Source organism: Hyperoodon ampullatus (genome assembly GCF_949752795.1).
Source record: "Hyperoodon ampullatus genome assembly, chromosome: 8".
NCBI lineage: Eukaryota > Metazoa > Chordata > Mammalia > Artiodactyla > Ziphiidae > Hyperoodon > Hyperoodon ampullatus.
Genome location: NC_136921.1, coordinates 80,716,055 through 80,739,261, shown reverse-complemented (window position 1 = coordinate 80,739,261; position 23,207 = coordinate 80,716,055). Strand labels below are relative to the sequence as shown.

The following is a 23,207-nucleotide window of genomic DNA, read 5'->3' as shown; positions in this document are numbered from 1 at the left end:
GGCATTCTGGAACATCATCTCATTATTGATAAAGCAATCCCTTCAGACCTCATTGGCAATGTTGTGATTTGATTTATAGATGCTGCAATAATTACACTCCATCTCTAACAGTTTCAAATGTGGTTAATTTGGTCTGTGACCAGAGCTGTTTGGGGATATAGATGTGCTCTAGAGCCTTGTTAGGGAGACCAGCAGTTATTCTCACAGTGACCAGTACAGTGGCTAGCACACAAATCAATAAAGGTTTGCTGATTCAGTGTGATTGGATTGAATCCCATAAGTAGTAACTCAGAGCAGAAGAGTGGATGGAAGTTAGAAATAACATGAAAGCTAAGAGCTGGAGGACAAAGCAAGAGAGATACTGACTGACAAGATGAGTCATAGGTGTGACTAAGAAAAGCACTGAGGCTGAAAATAAATAGCTTGGGAAAACTGACAGTGGATGATACCTAGGGAGACAGGGGAATTTCCTGTGTGAAAAGAAGTGTGTAAAAATCCAGGATTACATCAAAAAATGAATAAACAATTTGAATATGCAGTTTTTCCCCAAACCTGAGAGATGTTCTTGTCCATGATTGGCCTTGAGGCAAAGAGAGATCCTAAGCAGTGTTAAAGAATGGAACCATTTATACTCAAGCAGCTTTTGGTAAAGTAATTCTTTGATTCTAGGTAGCTGGCTGATATGTACGTCTGAGAATGATTCACTATACAGGAGGGATGCTGAAGATAACTAAGGAATGAAGTAGCCAGTTGCTGTATAAAATGATGATCTGAGACTAGGACTGGGGAGGGAGCAACAAAGTTTATTTCTTCCTATTTAAGATTGAAATATATTTTTCTAATTTATTATATTTAATGTTATCTTTTAGGATGTATTAAAAAGTTTCCGTTCTGTCAAGTAAGTATAGAAGAAGGCAAAGGAAAAGTCTGGTGGAATCTGCGGAAAACCTGCTATAGCATTGTTGAACATAACTGGTTTGAGACTTTCATTGTCTTCATGATCCTTCTCAGTAGTGGTGCTTTGGTAAGTGCAACGCATTATTGGCAAGAATCAGGTTCTAGTGAAATAGCTTATCTCCAAAAATACCAGAAGCATACACTTAGTTTAAGGAGCAAAACAAGAGGTATATTTGTACCTTGCAGAGCTTGGCACCCAGGGTTTAACTATGCAAAAGTCATTACAGAATAAATTAGAACCATGAACAGCCAGATGGAATTTCTCGTCTGGTGCTTTTCTAACAGATGTTTTCCTTACTGAGACAACCATTTCCAGGGACATTCTGTAACTACATTACCTTGCATGTCAAATCCCATCCAGTTCTCCCAAGTAATCATGGTAATATTTATGGACTAAAAGTGTATTTTTTATATCTAATCAATTTATTCCTTCAAAATGAGCCATATCATTCAGAGAACTGATGAAAGTAAGGTTGGAACAGGCCAAGTCTATCCCTCATTAACAGAACTTCTAGATATTTTCTGAGTTCATAGTACTTCTCTAAAAGCATGTCTTTGTAGAAGTAATTGAGAAACAGATTTTGGGGTGAGAGGCAGAGAAGAAAGCACAAACTAAATCAGTAAAGATACTGACATTTTCTTGCCAACATTTTCCATTAGTTTTAGTCTTTAGATTTCTTCTGGTTCCACATTTGTCTGATATTAGCCAATATTTATCAAATTAGTGCTTTGTGGCAAGCATTCTACTAAGAATTTTATCAAGTATTTGGTGGAGGCAAGCCATTCAAATAAAAGCATTCTTGATTCACAGGCTTTTGAAGATATATACATTGAACAACGAAAAACTATCAAAACCATGCTAGAATATGCTGACAAGGTCTTCACTTATATATTCATCCTGGAAATGCTTCTCAAATGGGTAGCTTATGGATTTCAAACCTATTTCACTAATGCCTGGTGCTGGCTAGATTTCTTGATTGTCGATGTAAGTATCCTAAGTGATTTTCATGAAATTATTCTTAAAAGACGCAAGTTTGACATTTCATATATTTCTATAATTAAAACCTTGACTTTAATTAGACCCTAGTTTCACTAATTCTGACATAATTATGCAATTATCTTTTTAAAAAACTACAAAAAAATGCAAAAATGAGTTAAGCCTCATGGGAAAGCAGTAGAAAAGGTCCTAAAAATGTGAACAGTGGTAAGAGAAAACACAGAGATAGTTGTTCTAGGACACAAGCAAATAGCTCTTCTTTTTCTGAAAATTAAGGATCTCAAGGTAAGGAATAGCTAAAAATCTGTTAATTGACAGATCTAGCTTATTAACAGTTCAATTGAAAAAAAATATCTCCAGGAGGTAAAATCAAGACATATTTGGGGCCAGGAATTGTCAGAATTGCACTCTAATCCCTTACTAGAGTGTATGTTACTAAATAATGTTAAAATAACCTATGCACTGTATTCATTCAGCCACAAACCCACAGGGACAATAAAATGTATTTCCATTCTTAAATCAGTAGTTAGATATCTCAGTAGCTAATGAAATATTTACCATGCAAAGAGATAGGTGTAGAAGCCCTGTTCTGAATCTGATTACCCTGAGGTGAATAGTCACAGGAACATTGCCAATAACAAGACCTGTCTAACTTGCAGCCTACTTTTTATTCCAAGCAATGGAGAGGCATTGGAGCAAAATGAGAGTCAACTGGTCCTCTGCAGTCTGTGATGTTCCATTGTACAAGGCTTCTCAGCCTCCTCCACCTCAAAAAGTTGCTTTAAGCACTTTCTCTAGCTGTTTCCCAGCAATCATAAAGCACTTTATTTTTAGTTCTAACGCTTGCCACTATGAATCAATGATTGTCATTATGTGTGCATTCATTCTTTTTATCGTCTTTGACAAGTGTGGGCCTATCTAAATTCTACTCCCTTTTCTCCCATACATACATACTCATAGTTCTATAACCAAAATGTGTTCAACCCTTTGAGTTGAGAAGAAATCTGGTGCCAAGTCACTATTAATAGATCAGAAATGACTTCCAACTTCCCGTGTCTGCTCTTTAATGAATAATAGAGATGAATCTCAATACTGTCCTGAAAAGCTTCCAAACAGGGAAGTTTAATATTTTCATATTCTGCAGATTGAATGGACCTTAAAGAATATCTATGTTCTATTCTATACAGTCTTCTAAACAATTTATTGTAAACTAAAGCCTCAGTTTGAAGAATTTTCCTTAGATAGCACAACTACTTAGTAACAAAGTTGAGATTAGTGCCCTAATTTCCTAATTCTCAATTCAGTGCTCCTTTACCCTATAGATTTCTTAGCTAACTCATACAAATGTTATATTTATATTTTCATACTGGCTTTGGAATTCAGCATTTATGATCTCCAGCTTTTCCCTGAAATGATGGAACACGAAACACATAATATTCCCTGGTTCAAAAAACTTTTGTCATGTATGAAGATCACTTACAAATGTGATAGAACTTCTCCAGAAAATTCTGAAATTTATTAAAATATTTTCATTTACTGAAAAATTTACATTCACTGAAACACTTACTACACTGTACTTAAGTCCGTATATTTCCCTCATATAGAAGAAATAAATATGATGCAAAAATCTGTCAAGGTTTTGTATCATGTTTGAATCCTTAGAAAGCTAATATAGACACTTAGTTAGCTACAGAATAATGTCAAAGAATGGTGACCCCCAAATTACTTCCCTTTTAGTAAGTTTAAATTAGTAAAATGGAACTGGGTACCTTTGGGCAAGTTATGTAATCTTAAATGGGTCTATCTTCTTTTTTTCCCAAAGCAGGGACTAAAATGTGTGAATTCATGTAACCTCAACTAACAACTTGTTCTCAGACCACTGGGTCCAATAAGCTAAAGTAAACATAGAGTTAAAACAGTTTTTGAAAGTACAAGTAAAACATACTTAAAAGGGTTTCACAGTCCATAAGATATATTGCTATACCAACTAAGCAGTCACAGAAAGCTCAAAACAAAACAAAGCAAAACCCCCAAAACTGAAGTATAAGTGAAGTAACTTCAAACCAGAAGAAATACACTTTTAAACCTGGAGAAATTTATCTATGTAAAATTTATCTATCTTCAATTCCCTACCTAAAAATAAAGGTATTGGGTTATCTCTCCAACCTCCGTTAACATTCATTCATTGATCTAATAAATATTTTGAGCACCTAATAAGGGCCACATGCTATTTTAGATAAAGAAGATATGAACAAGACAAATCAAGCCCTGTTAGATCTACAGGATCTAACACTCTAGGAGAGAGTGGAACAGACAGTAAAGATGTAAACAAATAAAATCCAAAAATAAGATAAAAGCAGATGGTGATCATTGCTATGAAAGAAAACAAGATAACAGGATAGAGAATGACTGCAGAGTGCAGAGCAGGAGAGTTTTATCCAGAGTCTCTATGGAAGGTGTCTTTGATGAGGTAAATGATGAGAAAGAGTGTCTCAGTGCCTGTGGGCTGCTGTAACACAATACCATAGACTTAGTGACCTATAAACAACAGAATTTATTTCTCACAGTTCTGGAGGCTGCAAAGTCCCAGAATAAAGTGCCAGTAGATTCAGTGTCTGGTGAGAGCCTGCTTCCTGATTCATAGGCAGCAGTCTTCTCGCTGTGTCTTCATATACAGGAAGGGGCAAGCAAGCTCTCTGGGGTGTCTTTTATAAATAAGGGCACTAATCCCATTCATGAGGGCTCTGCCTTCATGACCTAATACCCTCCCAAAGACCCCACCTCCAAATACCTTCACACTGGGGATTAGGTTTCAACATACAAATATTTGGGGGGACATAAACATTCAGTCTATAACAATGGGGCAGTTATTTGAAGACCTGAGGGAATAGAAAAGAACAATCTCAAGGTGCCAAAGTATGAGCCAGGGACACTCAAGAGACAGAGGAAAACTGTTGGGCTTGTGTGTGATAAAACACGGGCAAGAGTAGTAGACACTGAACTCAGAAAGGCACCTAGAGGCCATGGTAAGAAGTTCATGTTTTACTGTAATTTAATGTATATTGTACATATTATGTAATTTAATGTATATTGATTACAGTTACAATGGGAAACTCAAGGGAGAAAGGGTGAGCAGGGATCTGTTCTACTGTTTTTAAATTATCACATCTGGCTATGGTGAAGGAACAGCAAAAAAGTCAAAGCAGGGAGACCAATTAGGGAGCTGTGTTAATAATCTAGGAAAGAGAAGATTATGTCTTAGACTAAGGTGATGAGACTTACTGATGAACTGGATGTATGATATGAAGAAAAAGGAGAATTCGATAAACAGAGTTTCTTTCAATCTGAACAAATGGGTAGAAGATGAAACCATTAACTGGAATGGGTAAGATCAGAAAACAGGCTTGACAGGGCAAGCAGACAGTAGGTGGAAGAGGGATGTACTAAGTTTGAGATGCCAATTAGACATTCAAGAGTACACGGTGAGTTTTACCCAAGTCTCGAGTTCTGAAGAGAATCTAACACCTGATTATGGATTTAGCAGTCATCAGGAAAGAGATGACATTTGAAATCATGAACCTGGATTAGCTCACCTAGGCAGAGAATGCAAGCTGACAAACAAAAGAGTCCAGACCAAACTCTGGAGACACTTCAACATTTAGAAGTTGGGCAAAAGAGAAGGAACCAGTTAATTAGATTGAGAAGTAGCAATTAGAAGAAAAAGGAAAACAAAATATACATGGTATCACAGAAGCCCAGAGGAGGATAGTTGGGTTTTTCCAAAGGAGAGGTGATCCATTTTGTCAAAGGCTGCAAAGAGGTCAAGTGACATGAGTACTGAGAAATGACACTTAGATTTGGTAGAATGGATGTCATTGCTGTCATGGTTAAGAGATGTCTCATGGAAGTATGGGGATAAAGTACTAGAAATATTGGTAAGATTGAGGAAGAATGGAGGCGAGGAGATAGAGACAGCAAGTATGATAATTCAGGTTGGAATCAAGTAGGACAACTTAACCCATGCCTTTGTTGTCAGAATACCACACTAGATGGACCACTTTTTCTAACTCTGTATAATTATTTTCTCCTATCCAAAGGCAAAAGATACTATCTTCATATGAAAACCAAACTAGCCTGTATTATAACTATACAAGCTATACTTTAGATGCTATTATTATCCATAGAATGAATTAAATGTGATCATAATTTACTGAAAAAAATTCACATTTCTTGTGGTCCTTATGGATTTTTGCATAAGTGTCATCCCTAAGAAAATTCATTGAGCATCTATCATGACAACTTCAAATTTGGTTCTAAATTATCCTAAGGTGCTAATGTGTCCAAAACACACTCTTGGTAAAGATTCAACCATCATGAAATATTTATTGCCCACAAGTGATTTCCACTTTACAGACAGCACAGGTTGCTGATGTGGTTGAAATGAGATGCTTGATGTCTGCTACTCAGACATCCTGCTTGCTCAAGGGCTCCTTAGAATCCTCATCAGCTGCTCTGCTGAAGTGAACAAAAGCAGAATAGGGACATTTTCTGATTCTAATATGTATTTACAATTGCCATCAACCTCTAGAATCCGGTGATCCTGGCCGTTCTTGACATTTATTCTTGACATATCAGCTTCCTCAATAATGAAGCCAGAATTGTTATTAATATTAGTATCCACAATAAGATGCCTAGCACTTCCTAAACACTTACCATGGGAATAGCACTAATTCAGAGCCTTACCTAATAATAAAGAAAATTGGTAACCCTGATTTAATGCTTACTGTGTACAATTGCTGCTAAAATCACTTTACATATGTTAATTCATCTAATCTTCAAAACTCTATGAGTTAGAAACCATAATTATTCTCATTTTGCAGGTGGGGAAACTAAGACAAAGAAAAGTTGTTACTTGTAAACACAGTAAATAAGAAAGGGGCTAAGCTGGATTTTGTAACCAAGGAGTCTGGCTCTAATGGCTGTGCTTCCTAACCCCTACATTACCAACCTCATTATCAATATCTCTTTTTAATTATACAGTATTTATTAATCCTCTTAATAATCCCATGATGTAATTCTTATTTTTATCTCTATTTTGCTACTGATAAAATGAGGTTTAGAGATGTCACACAACTATTAGGTCAGAGGTACCTCTGTCTAGCACTGTGCTCTTTCTTTGCCCCATATTTTGCAACAGAGCACAGATATATGTAAAATGTCATGTTGCACTAGTCAAAGAGTTCCCACATTACACTCTGAAGGTGGCTGCCTTTGGTGGTGGTGAATGAAAACAATAAGACGCCTTGCTAATATGGACACACCTGCCTTGAATTTCACCTGGAGCTCTTGTGGAAATATTTGATTAAATTAAAAACTTTGAGGTAAAGGAACTGAATAGCTATAAATTATTGTCATTTCATATCAATTTCTGATCTCTCTTCAAACATACTTCCATGTAAACAGTCTAGTATGTGCTTTGGCTTTTTCTACAAATGTCTCCTAATAGGAATGACTCACTTTGTTCCTTATCAGGAAGAATTTAATTCTTTTAGCATTATCAATTTATTAATAAGAAAATTTTTTCACTGGATAGGTTTAAAGAGATAATCCTGTTAATTTAACAGCATAAATTCTATATTCCAGTTTTTAAAAGATTATGACTTTTAGCCAATACTGGTCTTTCTTTAAACCCCGATTCACATTTCTAATTGCTTCCTAGATAATACCTACTGATTCTCCTCCTGACTGAGTACATTCATTATTTTTTCCCTCCAGTCATGCATTTCTTCCTGAATGTCCTGTTTAGTCTGGTAGTGGTATATTTATGAAGCTAAGCTAAATGTCATCTTCAGCCTCTCCCTTTCTTTCACCCCTCACAGTCAATCAATCAGCAAATTCTACTTCAAATTACCAACTAAAAAATGAATTGGAGATCTGGACCCTCCTCTTCAACAACACACCAACATCACAGTGACTAACTGGACCAAGCAATGGCTTTTTTTTTTTTTTTTAACATCTTTATTGGGGTATAATTGCTTTAAAATGGTGTGTTAGTTTCTGCTTTATAACAAAGTGAATCAGATATACATATACATATATCCCCATATGTCCTCCCTCTTGCGCCTCCCTCCCACCCTCCCTATCCCACCTCTCTAGGTGGTCACAAAGCACTGAGCTGCTTTATAAATGTTCTCCCTGCCTCTAGTCATGACCTCGTTAAATACCTCCCTTAGGAAGATCCACATGTCTCTTTCTTTTTCTAAAAGCCTTCCCATGGGATATCGTACCAGCTCATCACTGCTAAGATTCTAAGCAGTGACACTGAAGGCAGATAAGGGCTCTCATGTATAATATTAATCACGATTAACCTTTGCTTTAATTCATTTAATCATCACAATGACCACTGAGGTATCCACTGTTATGATCCCAATTTTGTAGATGAGGAAACTGAGACACGGAGTAATTACTTAGCTATTAAGTGACTATATAACATATGTTCATTAAGTAAAATGTCAAAAACAATTCCTATTTTCCTAGGAAAAAAATAATAATTAAACCTAAGGACAGATTCACAATTACATACCCCATAAGTAATCATGCTCACTATCAATCAGACTAGCACTTTTACCAGTATTTTACCAGTAGAGTACTTGATTAAAGATGATGCCTCCATTAGTAAAGATACTGTGATTTATCTTCTCAACATGAATAACATATAGCATTATATTGCTTTAATCATCTTGAAATTACTGAATTATGGAATTCCAGGCAAGGAAGTAAACTTAGAAATCACCTGATTCAAAGTCCTCATTTTTAAAAAAATGGTGTTTGGAATATTTCAATGAAATTCCTATGGAACCCGTGGTGTCTACATGCCACAGTGCAGTCCCCAGCGATGCACCACCAGAATTTACTCATCCATTCCCCAGGAATGAGCACTTAGATTATCTCCAGTTTCCCTCTGCCACAAATACCATAATTACCAAGATGCTCACTTTTACATGTCTGGTGAGCATTATGAATTTTCTAATCATGTAAAAAGTTATAGACAAATAAATAAACTATAAAAGCCTAAGATAAAAGTAGAAGAATGTCAAAAGCAAAGAGGCAGCCTTGAGTTACAGACGTCCCTTACATAAAAGTGTAAGGACTTTCATTCCTGACTGACATTGCGTACGAACTGCTCTTCACTTCTCAGACACTGGATGGTCTTCACTCCATTCCTACCATAAACCTTACCCATCCCCGCTGATCAAATCCTGCCATCTCCAGTATCCCCAACCTCCCATCTTCATTAAGAGCCCTCTGCCACCACTTCCATGGAAGATTTGTACCTGTTCCCTCACCATCACCTGAGCCCCTTTTTAGAAGCTGCTTAGCCGACTGTTCTGGAGTAGAAGGAAGGAGGTATGCACTTAGCAATCTGAAACTCTAGGTGCCCTTCTCTAGGAAATACTGAGTTAGTCCACATGCTATTTAAACCCTATGGTACTATTAACGGAAAACCCTCCATCACATGATGTATTAAAGAGGCTTTTGTGGTCTCACAAGGAAACCCAACCACAATGTGGATTATTGTTGCTACGTTCTGACCTCTGTAACAAATACAGATTTTACTTTGTAAGCCGTGAAGGAGTATTACTCCATTCTGCTCTCTGGCAGGGCTGGAGAGGGGTGGGTGAAGCGACTCAAGAATGCCCAGCTTCCCTATACAGAGACTTTGAATCGATTCTCTTTTCAGTGTCATCCATTACCCCCCTGTTTTAGAAGAACACAGGGCCTCCAGGTCCAGAGCCTTTTCAGAGTCCATTGGAACAATTTGACTTACTTCTTCAGGCACTTGGGTTTCTGCTGCTGCTTTTGCTCTGCTGAGAAAGTAATCATTCCGGTGTGCTTTATTTTTTCAAACTCCAGAATTTTTTTAAAACTCTCTTCCTTCTTATCTCTTCTTGCATTCTCTTTGTATTCTTTTGCTTTCCTTCGAGTTAAATTTCAATAAGGAGTATAAATAAATATGTTGTTCAAACAAATATATTAAAATGAAAGTTTAGAGGGAATTTGTATGTTATACTATTTGGTTAATGACCTTTTTGTTACTGATTTATAGGACCTCCTTTTACATTAAGGAAATTTACTATTTTGTCACATGTGGTATGACTATTTTGCTGATTTGGGCTTTTGTCTCGCGCTTTCTTTTGTCATGTGAAAATGTTTTCATATTGGTTTAGTCAAATTTATCAGCCTTTTTCTCCCTTTTTGGTTTTTCTCATGCTTAGAAGACCATTTGCTTTAAAGATTATTAAAACATTTTGTCATGCTTTTTCCCTCAGCTTTACTGTTTGAGTTTTGTTTCTTCATCCATTTTTACGTTTGAATTTTTGATCAGTCTGGAGCTTATTCTGGTGTAAGGTGTGAGGTGAGACGCCAATTCTATCTTGCTCAAAATGGTTTCTCATTTTAGTTGTTTCCTTCACCTCTCATTTAAAATGCTACCCTTTTCTATGTGCTAAATCTTGGTATGCCAGTATGCCTTGCGTCTAATTTGGGTTTGTTTAATTCACTTATTTGTCTACTAATATGACAGCTTTAATTATTGCAGATCTATAATTAGCTTTAATATCAGGTGGAATTTGTCCTTTCTGATTGCTCTTCTTTTTAAAACAATATTTTAGATTATTCTTATACTTTTATTTTTCCTTGTTAATATTTTAAAGTTTGTGTAGTTTCAAAAGACACATATAAACTTTAAAAAATTAATATGAAAAAATATATTACAACCGAAAATAATTATATTATTGTTTATAATAGTTTTTCACTTTATTCCCCTGATTTTTTGAGGTCAACAATAACATATATGTAAATAATGGCTTCTTCCACTTTTCTAATTGTTATAGCTCTTATTTCTTTTTCCAGAAAGTGTTAAATAATAATGTTGGTAGTGGACATATTTTTTTATTTCTGGTTTTAATGAGAATGCTTCTAAATTTCTCCATCAAAAATTAAGCAAGGCTTTGCAATGAAATGTATCATCTCAATGTATGGAGGTGACCATATGGTTTTAATCTTTTAACTGCTTATACTGAATTTAAAAAATTATCTTTAGCCATTTTAAGGGAAATAAATTCATATCACTTAGTTCATTAAACAATCACAGGACTTCCAGGGTCTTCTTCAGAACCGTCAACTTCCTCCTGCATTATTCCCTTCCTTCTCAGTCTCAACTGCCACAGGACTGTGGAAGGGTGTGGATGACAACTAAACCACCCCCTGCGGTTTCATATATTTTCTGGGTAGTAAGGTATCTAGAATCATGTAAATTTGTACTAAAAATTCAGTTTTTGGCAAAGAGTTTCTGTTACACTTTGCACACATTAGGAATAATGTCCTTTGTGTTTAGCATAAGAGACTAAGATTAAAACACTGTGTATTGAAAGGTTGAGGACAAAGTTGCTGAGATGGGAAACACACTGGACTTGAAAACAGAAATTCCAGTTATGTGCTTGCCCCTTGCTACCTTTTCTTGGACTAGTCATTTGACTACTCTCAGACACAGATAATGAGTGAAAAAGATCCCAGTAAGTTGTAAAGCACCCTACCAACATAAGGCATCATCTTCCAATTTTAAGTATGTTGAAAATCTTTAAAATTATTTATTTCAAAATTGCCTTTAAAGCATATTAAGTTTTTCACAATACTTAACTCGTGAGTTTTTGTCCTACACAAAATGACGTAAGTCCATTAAAAGAGGGCAGTTAACTACAATGCAGCTTCTCTAGTAACACACAGAGCCGCCCATGTGCAAGTGGTACCTCTCAGCTTTGAACCCACAACTTGTATTCTTCCAGAACCTCCTCGTTCTGACCATTACCTTTCTTTTCCTTTCAAAGCATGAGCTTCCTTACATCAGGGTCTTGAGAAATTTGCAGCCACTTCCCTTTAAATGCCCAAGTCTCAGGACTTGGTTGGGAAGATGAGGGAAGTCTTCAGAAAGCAGCTCCAGAAACTTAAAGAAGCTGTGAATGCTTCCGGAGGCAAATAAGCCCAGAATATAGAAGCCTGTGTGTTCTCTAATAATAACCTTCCCCATCTTTCCACTCTTCTGTAGCAGCGAACACTAGACAGAAATGAATAGCTCGATAAATTATACTGCCACTAGTGAAGTTTAACATTTAAGTCATTTATTTTTCTGTTCAATTCTGCGAGATGTATATTAAATTAAATAATGGGGGGACAGTGGCTCCATTTGCCTGTAAAGTCTCGGTTCTGGTTTTGGTGTCACCTTTGCACCATGACCCTTAAGCCATCCAGTGGATGTAGTAAATTAACCTCTCTCCGATGCATCAAGAAGAGGACTAGTAATATACAATCCTTGTAAGAATTGAGAAGATAATCATACAAGTCATTTTCTGTGTTCTGTGGTTCAGATTAAGAATGAATTTTTGATAATGGAGGAAAAAGGTTGAGATATGGTTTTGAAGTCAGATCGCTTGGATTCTAACTTCACCTCCTTCTACCTGTACATCCTTCTTTTTTTTTTTTTTTTTGAAGTGGGGGAGTGTGGGGGAAACTCAACTTCCTCACTGGTGAAAAGGCAAAAGTAATAGTACCTACTTCTTGAGATTTATACATGTAAGACACTCAGAACAGAACCTAACATACAGTAAATTTTCAATAAATGTTATTATATTGAAAGAAAATAAAGTCTCTTCCTCCCAAAAAAGACATGTCTTCTTTAACCTTTCATATATTTAAGTAAAATTTAGCATTTGTGTAAATATCAGAAATATGTATTATCATTCTGAATGAGAGGTACTGTATTTTAAATTTTAAGTCCAGTAGTTTAGATAAAATATTTTTCATTACTATGAAACTATGTGGTCTGATAAAATGTTTTTCCAGGTTATATTTTCTTCTTTTTTTATTTATCCAACATATATTGACTAAAACATATTCAACCAGACATTATTAGGAACATTAAAAGTAAAACGCTTCATCTCAACCCATAAAAAGTTAATGTGACCTGGAAGGGGAGAGAAGATATCTAACCTATTGACTCTATTACATGGTCAATGCCTCCAATACACATAACCAAGATATTACATAAATTTGGAAGTAAAGCATGATTTCTAATCAATGATATTAAGCACAGATCTGTGGAGCATATGGCTTTTGAATCAAATCCCAAATCATCAGTGGCGTATGCACAGGTTGAAAAGGGCTCCATGGGTAAAATATCTAACTGGAGGGGTTTACAGATGTTTATATAAATGGGCAAAGACTCCAGTTTCACTGATAAGAAAAGCAATAATATGATATGAGGCTGGCAGTGTAAGATGATCGCACTATGTGGAATATGAAGGCTGCCAAGGTATGTCTGAAGTTTTATTTGGTTGGCGCTAAAGAATAGATATTTTCTTGGTGGACTGATTGATATTTGTTTCTTCTTTAGGTTTCTTTGGTTAGCTTGGCAGCCAATGCTCTCGGTTACTCAGAACTTGGTGCCATCAAATCCCTACGGACTTTAAGAGCTTTAAGACCACTGAGGGCTTTATCCCGGTTTGAAGGCATGAGGGTAAGAAAAATACAGGCTCTCTGATGATTCATGTCAAAATTAAATTAAGGACTTCCCTGGCAGTCCAGTGGTGAAGACTCCGGGTCCCAACGCAGGGGGCACAGGTTCAATCCCTGGTCAGGGAACTGAGATCCCACATGCCACACAGCGTGGCCAAAAAATAAATTAATTAATTAAATAAAACGCATTGTTGAAAAAACATTAAGTGTAGGTAATGATTTAGATACAGAGGGCTGCCATACTTTTCTGATATTTATTTCATAGAATTACAAAATTTCAAAGCAGAAATCCTAAGGATCACTGAGCCTAGCCTCCTGAAACTAAAACAGGCCCTCAAAAATTGTTTGTGGCAGAACTAGAACTAGAATCCAAGTCTTCTGGTGACAGTTCAAGGATATTTCCACAATAAGTAAAAACTATGTGTTGCCATTTATTTCTTTTCATTGCTTATGCATTTTATAATGACTATTTACTACTGACATTCATCCTAGGAGGAGATTTTTCTTCCTCTCAATAGGTAGTTTGATTTCTAAAAAATTACCAGTAATGAATGAAAGATAGAATGGTTTTTGTGTGCTCTACTTCTTCAATTAATATCAGTAATAAAAGTTGTTGTACAAGAAAACAACACTAAATTGTAGCCTCTGACAAAATTTATATATCCTAAGCAACCCAAGTAGGGGTTAGGATAATTAACTACGCATTGAAGGCAACCCCTGGGGTTTGTTTCATAGATCTCCCTTTTAAGTGAGCATTCTGAATGAGGTTCACTTCTTCCATTAGCACTTGTATTTTCCTCTCCAGCTCTCTTCCTTAGTGTATATTTTATGCATCTAAACATAAAGTACACACTTATATACACATCTACTTGCCACGCCCCTCAAAATACTATTTAGCACAAAGGCCAGCTTTGTTTAATCCAGCTTGCAAATGCACATGGATACTGAATTTCTTCTAGGCCATGGGGCTTTTATGTTAGGAGGCGGTTTGTTTAAGCGATAAAAACACTTCAGTCTTGACTTTGAGATTCACTCACTAGGAAGAATGAAACCACTCTCCAGATGCACTGTAAGCAAAGAAATACTTGCTTTTACATTATAATTTTCTTTCATTGCTACTTGATAAATAAAGTCACAAGACAAAATTAATAAAAATGATTATGTAATTTCAAGTTTTTTCCACACCAATCTTTTACCATCACTCACATTATTTAAGCCTTCATCTGGCTGCATGCTTTCATATTAATAATTCATTTTTGAGGGGAGAGAGCAATTGAACAAAATAGAAAACTTCCAAGTTTGCTCTAATCTGAAAACTATTCTAAGTTTGGCATTTTTAATTTTGTCATATGGCATTCTAGGTATAAAATATGGTAAAAGGTATGCATTTATTTGATAAGAGAACATGTGGGAGGTCATTTTACACACATTTTAGAGCCAAGAAAACCTGGTCAGTATAATATATATGACAATTTCTAAAAGAAATAAGATTCAAGTAGCATAAGAAATTTTTACAATTTTGGATTTCAGGGTTTGATATTAATTTAAAATTCTTTGGTGTTGATTTCTAAAATAATGTTTCAGTATTTTAAAATAAAACAATCGTTTCATTTAATATAAGTGCTTAACAAAATAGTCCTAGTATGAGCTAGATTAATTAGATAAGAAAAGATACAAATCACTAGATATTTGAAAATACACATTAATCTCTTCTGAATTTAGAGGAAAGATGACTGAATTTCTCCTTCATGAAATAGGTTGGCCTGGGTTGGTGAAGTAACATGTGCCCTGGAGTAAACATTTAAGAGATATGGATCAATCATAATGGGAATACATTCAGTAATTTATGTCTAGAGATAAATTCCATCTCATTTCCTAATTTAATATACTTTTTTAAAATTAGGAATTATCAATATGGGGAAAAAGGACCTTGTAAATTCCTTATACCATTCTTCATCAAAAGTTAACTTGATCTGGTGATACAGATTTAAGGCATTATTAATACTTCGTTTATTTGTAATGGGTTTGTTTAACCATGTTTTCAAATCATCAATCATTCATGAACATTCTTGAAAGTTAACATGTATTGTTGAGTGATGACTATTTCTTGTTGGTATTTAATACATCTATTTTTTTTTCTTTTTTTCCCCAGCATACAAACATTTTCTGACTCCATCTTACTATATCAGGTTTTTGTTTATTTCTTTTCACACTTTGGCATATTTTGCTTTCTTTAAATCCTTTAGCTCTCTAGTGTGTCACTGTTTGTTTTCCCCTACCGAATATGTCCTAGAAAATATCAGAAGAAACAAACTTGTCCACCTAGATTTTTATTTAACTCGTTTCACACCCATTTTATATTGAATAAATAATGGAAGAAATGGTTTCCATTTTAATGATTTGTAAGCTGCCTTATCCTTATCTCCTCTTCTAGGTGGTTGTGAATGCTCTTGTTGGAGCAATTCCCTCTATCATGAACGTGCTGTTGGTTTGTCTCATCTTCTGGCTGATCTTTAGCATCATGGGTGTGAATTTGTTTGCTGGCAAGTTCTACCACTGTGTAAACACGACAACTGGTAACATGTTTGAAGTTAGTGAAGTTAACAATCTGAGTGATTGTCAGGCTCTTGGCAAGAAAGCTCGGTGGAAAAATGTGAAAGTAAACTTTGATAACGTTGGCGCTGGCTATCTCGCATTGCTTCAAGTGGTAAGTGCCTACTGTATGAGTTTTGAATACGTTTTCAAAATGTCTCAAGTAAGATCATTTCTCTGATGTTCTTTGAGTGATTAATATCTGATAGCACGAAAGTAGTTGATGATAACACCTGTACTATTAGCATGACTTGACTAAAGAAGATGTTTTGCAGTGATTTTAAAATGTATTTTCCCCAGTGTTCAGTTGTTCATATGTTTTAATGTGATTTTATATTTCTGCTTCCTGTCTTTTCTTGCTCTATTATTGAGTGTTATTGTGCTATTACCATTTTTAATTTTCTGTAGCAATAAATGCCAAAGAAGCAATTATATGCATTAAAATAATAACATATCTATTGTAGTGATTAATTAAATGTATAGATTATTAATCTATGTATTAATCAATTAATACACAGATACAGATACTGTACAGATAATGTACAGATAATTAATTGTACCAATATCTAAGGAGTATAGTTCTACTATGTGTGGAAATGCAAATCTTATGGAGTGGATTTCAAAATGTGTAATATTTAATTATTTTGACTTAACTGACAGTATATTAACTAATCAAGAATTTAATGAAAACAGTTGCGTGTTTAAACACACCAGAGGTTTGAATCATAGAGCTTACCTTTTGAAAGGGATTTGAGACTGAGATGAGAGTTTCACCTAGTTACATGTTAGTGTAGGAAAAAATAGAATACCTTTCAAGACAAACAAAGAGTTCCAGTTTTGAAATAAAATCTTGTTCTATTTCAATTTCATTTCTTCATTTAATCCATTTCAATCTCTTTGTAGAATATTTCATAATATTGTACAAAAAGTTATATTTAGTAACACTATCATATTTTCATATAGTAAAATGCATATTCTTGGATTAGGTTTTTATGCAGAATTCAAATATATGTTGTTTACAGGCCACATTTAAAGGCTGGATGGATATTATGTATGCAGCTGTTGATTCACGAGATGTAAGTTTCACTCAAATACTATTTATAGCTACTAGATTTTTCCATAGTGATAATTTAACTGAAAGGCCCAGAATTATATATTAGAAGCAATCAGAACATTTATAACTGCATACAGAAATTCTCTTTTTAAGCCAATTCACTTCAATATAAATGATATTTTGGTTAACATATGTCTATTATAGATCTAATATGAAAGGATATCTAACCGCATGGATTAGAAGAATCAGATTGGTCCAGTAAATGAGACTCTTAAGATTGGGAAAGCTGCTCAGTGGGGAAGTAACTTGTCTCTCCCTATCCCTGGAGAGTATGATAAACCAGAGTCTGTGAAGCAGCTTCCAAAAATATCATGATAAAAGCAAGCAAGTTTCAGGGAAACTCAATTTATAAAATAGGAATAAAAATAGTTCCTCAGGACATATCTGTTTATGCTGAATTTTCCTCTTAGAATTTGATGTTCTGTTATTAAAGCCTTATCTCCAAGAGCTAGCATTTCCAAACCCAAGGAGAAAATATTGCAAAAAAAAATTATAGTAAGACTAATAACAGGTTCAAAATGTTTGCCTTGTTTATACCACTGCTACTTACTCTAAAGAATATGTACAGGTAAGCCACAATGGGAAAATAGATTTAAGAAGAATCATAAAATTACAAATTTTCATTATACTAGGTCATACTAATTTGAAAAAAGAATTGCTTTTGCAGAACAGTATCTCAGGTCAAGGCAAAAATAACTCTATAGTAAGTAACAACACTCACCAAATTTTTAATTTAGCTCAAGTATTTATTGTGTTTTTAAATGTTATTTAATATTTTCAATATTATTTAGGTTAAACTTCAGCCTGTATATGAAGAAAATCTGTATATGTACTTATACTTTGTCATCTTTATCATCTTTGGGTCATTCTTCACTCTGAATCTATTCATTGGTGTCATCATAGATAACTTCAACCAACAGAAAAAGAAGATAAGTATTCCTCAGCTCTCACCTTTCTCCATTCTGAGGTTCTGTCTGTTTTACATCCAAATAACCAGGACACTCATAGTCATGACAGAGTTAGATCATTTTTAAATTGTCTTCCATTCACTATGTGGTCAGTTCAGCTGCAGAGGAGTCCAGCCTCTAACTCGTGGCTCCTCTCCAGATTCATCCTCTGCAGATCTGCTGTAGTGTCTTTCTGACTCAAAAATATGACCACTGCTTCAAAACATCCAGTGGGCCTCAATGCTTTACCCTTGCTTACAGAGCCTTTCAGGAATTATCTCCACCCAGTCTTCCTGCTTCATCTTCTCCCACACCACACTTTCTATATGCACTTCCCTACTCCTCAGGTCACCACCCACCCACCATTAACACTATCACTTGCTACATACACAGCTACATGGATTTTCTGCCCTTTTCTGAACAAGGCATGCTCTTCTCCCTCCATGACTTTACAGAGGATATTTTCTCTTCCTAAAATGCTTTGCCTAGCAAACCCTTAATCATCCTTTAAGGTCTAGCTTAAGGGTACTCCCCTATATAAAGGCTGTTTCTGAATCTTGGAACAGATTCAGAAACAGATTATTGTTATCTCTGAAGTACTGGGTTGTTTTTGTTTTTTTGCATATAGACACTGTGTCTTATATATCTATGTAGTTTTGATACTGGGTACACTGTCTAAGACATAGAAAGTGCTCAAAAAGTGTTGAATAAAGAAGTAAAATTGTCAACACTGAAATGGACTAAGATTTTTTTTCTTTCATGAAAATATATTTGAGACTCCTGAGCTTCCTTCTAAATGTAATATAATCAAATTAGAATCCTGTACTAATCAGAGTTTTATGTGATTATGGGTTTTACATAATGTTAAGGTACTCAGAATTTCACATAAAAGGGAAAAGCAGTATAAATCTATATGAAGCAGGATAATATCCATTTAAAAACTGAAAAAACAGGATTAAAGGAGAGACTCAGAAATACTTTTGTAAAAGTACTGTTGTAATACAGGTTGGATTGTAACCAGTTTTATACTATGTCTTTACTTTGGAGGTCAAGACATATTTATGACAGAGGAACAAAAAAAATATTACAATGCAATGAAGAAACTTGGGTCCAAGAAACCTCAGAAACCCATACCTCGGCCTGCAGTAAGAATTACTCATCTTCTTTAACATTCCAAAGCCCTATTTCCATATGATGAAATTGGGCAGTGCTCTGGATCAGAACATATTAGGTGATATCACCTTATATAATACGACCTAATTTAAAGTACATACTGTGTAACACAATTTGCAACTACTACACTGTAAGAATTACTAAGTTCTTAAAAACGAGGCAATATTCTTTAGTTTGTCAGTTGAAAACCTCCAAGTCAAGGTTCCCAATAACTGCTTCCAAAGCAAGGTTCATGCTCCTGCTGCCACCTACTGCTGCCAACAACGCACGTGGTTCCAGCTCCTCTGATCTTGTTACATGGCACCTTCTTGTCCTTTTAAGTAGATGAAGTTTTCCAGACTTCCCATTCTACACCCATGGGCTCCCTCTATGCTATTTGTTCTCTCCATTGTTATGACTAGAAAATATTTTTAACGTTTTTAGAAAGGAAAAGGGTATCATCAAAATAGTTTGTTTCAGCAAATACACCCACACACGAAAGATTTATTCAGAATGCATACTCTGTAGAGCTTCATTATAGTGGAAAGTCATAAAGATGGTGGACTATGTTCACAGAGCTGTATTCTAAATCACCTATCCTCTTAGATGGGTAAGGAATAAGGAACTGAGACCCAAAGAAGGTATATACTGTACGTAAAGTCACAAAGCCTGTAATCGCCAGAACTGGGACTTGACAAGGTCTCATGAATCCTATAAATGACTTCACTTTGCATTATTTTTAAGAGTAGTTGGAGTAGGTGCAGGCGGGGGGAGGGGGAGGGGAAGCAGGGCAGAGGGAGGATGTAAGGCAGGGCACACAAAAGGGCATATACCTGCTTTACTGAATGTCATTTAAATATTATAGTTAGAAGAGGCAGAATTAAATAGAAAACAACTGAGATATTTTGAGGGATGGACAGAAATAAGCTATAATTCAAAATCCCTAAAGCATTGATAAATGAATTGGCATATTCATCCATCTAAAAGTCTGTCTATATTAACCTACTTTGTAAATCTTCATTATTAGTTGTCATTATTTTTTGTAAAAATTATCAGTTATTAAAATCAAGCAAAGCCCATGCACATTAGCAACCAGTTGCCACCAATTTATGTTTTATTCAGCTTTGTCTTCCCATGGGACCTAAATAAAACAATTATATTTTGTTTTTGTCATATGACATTTTTCATTTATTGCTCTTTTTTATACAAATTTGTTTGCGGTAACGTGAGAAGGGTGCACATCCCATGGGCCATACGTATAAGGACTTCATCTGCAATTTTATGGATCAATATTTATGAAATATGCATATTAACCTTCTCCTTCCTCTCTTTCTAGAACAAATTCCAAGGAATGGTCTTTGATTTTGTAACCAGACAAGTTTTTGATATCAGCATCATGATCCTTATCTGCCTCAATATGGTCACCATGATGGTAGAAACTGATGACCAGAGCAAATATATGACTCTAGTCTTGTCCCGGATCAACCTTGTGTTCATTATCCTGTTCACTGGAGAATTTGTGCTGAAACTTATCTCCCTCAGATACTACTACTTCACCATAGGCTGGAACATCTTTGATTTTGTGGTGGTGATTCTCTCCATTGTAGGTAAGAATGGTTTATTTACAGAGAAGTGCAGTTGTTGGAAAAGTCCCCAAAGCCTATCACCTGTGTAACATGGAAATTAGATCTGAGAATCATAATGTGTATAGATCTAAAGTTCAACACTCTTGTTCATTTTCCACTAACTGAAGAATTTAACTATTCAAAAAAAGAAAACAATATATTTGAAGATTTCAGAAATAGTCTTTGTTTGCTGTTGGCACATTTCATATGCGAGGATAACTAATCATAGTAATTGGGTGTATATAATCTTAAAATGCCATACCACTATGTGAGATTATTTAACTTATAGGATTTTGCAAGAGTCCATATTGGTTTATGACATTATAGAATTATTAAATAAAACTCTATAACCTTTCACTGGTAATATTAGGAAGTGGATCCAAACAGTAAAGGTTTATATTCATAACAAATTTGTTGTTTTCATTAACCTTGCAAAGAAAAAGCATTCATATAAGCATAAGATACTCACTGTTTAGCTGTTTTCTGTATTGTTCCATAGGTATGTTTCTGGCTGAGCTGATAGAGAAATATTTTGTGTCCCCTACCCTGTTCCGAGTGATCCGTCTTGCCAGGATTGGCCGAATCCTGCGTCTGATCAAAGGGGCCAAGGGGATCCGCACGCTGCTCTTTGCTTTGATGATGTCCCTGCCTGCGTTGTTTAACATCGGCCTCCTGCTCTTCCTGGTCATGTTCATCTATGCCATCTTTGGAATGTCCAACTTTGCCTATGTTAAAAAGGAAGCTGGAATTGATGACATGTTCAACTTTGAAACTTTTGGCAACAGCATGATCTGCCTGTTCCAGATTACCACCTCTGCTGGCTGGGATGGATTGCTAGCACCTATTCTCAACAGTGCACCGCCTGACTGTGACCCTGACACAATTCACCCTGGCAGCTCAGTTAAGGGAGATTGTGGGAACCCATCTGTGGGGATTTTCTTTTTTGTCAGTTATATCATCATATCATTTCTGGTCGTGGTGAACATGTACATCGCTGTCATCCTGGAGAACTTCAGTGTTGCTACTGAAGAAAGTGCAGAGCCTCTGAGTGAGGATGACTTTGAGATGTTCTATGAGGTTTGGGAGAAGTTTGATCCCGATGCCACCCAATTTATAGAATATAGCAAACTCTCTGATTTTGCAGCTGCCCTGGATCCTCCTCTTCTCGTAGCAAAACCAAACAAAGTCCAGCTCACTGCTATGGATCTGCCCATGGTCAGTGGGGACAGGATCCACTGCCTCGACATTTTATTTGCCTTTACAAAGCGTGTTTTGGGTGAAAGTGGAGAGATGGATGCCCTTCGAATACAAATGGAAGATCGGTTCATGGCATCGAACCCCTCCAAAGTCTCCTATGAGCCCATTACAACCACTTTGAAACGCAAACAAGAGGAGGTATCTGCTGCTATCATTCAGCGTAATTTCAGATGTTATCTTTTAAGGCAAAGGTTAAAGAAGGTATTAAGTGAGTATAACAAAGAGGCAATCAAAGGGAGGATTGACTTACCTATAAAAGATGACATGATTATTGACAAATTAAATGGGAACTCCACCCCAGAAAAAACAGATGGAAGTTCCTCTACCACCTCTCCTCCTTCCTATGATAGTGTAACAAAGCCAGACAAAGAAAAGTTTGAGAAAGACAAACCAGAAAAAGAAAGCAAAGGGAAAGAGGTGAGGGAAAATCAAAAGTAAAAAGAGACAAAGAATTATCTTTGTGATCAATTGTTTACAGCCTAAGAAGGTAAAGTTTATGTGTCAACTGGACTCCCAGAGGAGGTCTATGCCAAACTGACTGTTTTAACAAATACTCATGGTCAGTGCCTATAACAAGACAGTGACCTCTCCATTGCTACAACTCTGTGAGTCAGGGTATCAACACTGACAAGAGGTTGCTGTTTTCATTACCAGCTGACACTGCTGAGGAGAAAGTCAATGGCTACCTAGACTGTAGGGATAGTTGTGCAAAGTGATCATTGTAACTACACCAAACACTTTTAGTACAGTACTTGCATCCACTCTATTTTTAACTTCCATATCTGCCATATTTTTACAAAATTTGTTCTAGTGGATTTCCCTGGTCACTAATTCATAGTTTATTCATAATACTACGTCACTATTTTTGTAAATGAAATTTAAGTTGAGAAAAAAGTATATAAGAGCCCTGTGTTCCTACTCCACAAGTTTCTCGAATAATCAGACAAAAGGGTTTTGTCCAAGAGATGAAATTCTTGCTCAAAACCAGAAAAAAA

At 35.6% G+C, this 23,207-nt stretch overlaps 1 protein-coding gene across 1 annotated transcript in view; it reads left to right on the top strand.

Moving 5' to 3' along the window:
• Positions 1-22,650, top strand: part of LOC307057516 (sodium channel protein type 3 subunit alpha-like) — a gene marked incomplete at both ends in the record, with an annotated part of 77,946 nt that extends 55,296 nt beyond the window's left edge. The window contains 9 exon segments of the mRNA XM_079710700.1: positions 870-1,024; positions 1,769-1,942; positions 13,404-13,526; positions 15,960-16,232; positions 17,140-17,193; positions 18,023-18,164; positions 19,184-19,323; positions 20,667-20,937; positions 21,455-22,650. Of these exon segments, the coding sequence (XP_079566826.1) occupies positions 870-1,024; positions 1,769-1,942; positions 13,404-13,526; positions 15,960-16,232; positions 17,140-17,193; positions 18,023-18,164; positions 19,184-19,323; positions 20,667-20,937; positions 21,455-22,650 (2,528 nt within the window).
• Between the last annotated feature and the right edge of the window lie 557 nt (positions 22,651-23,207).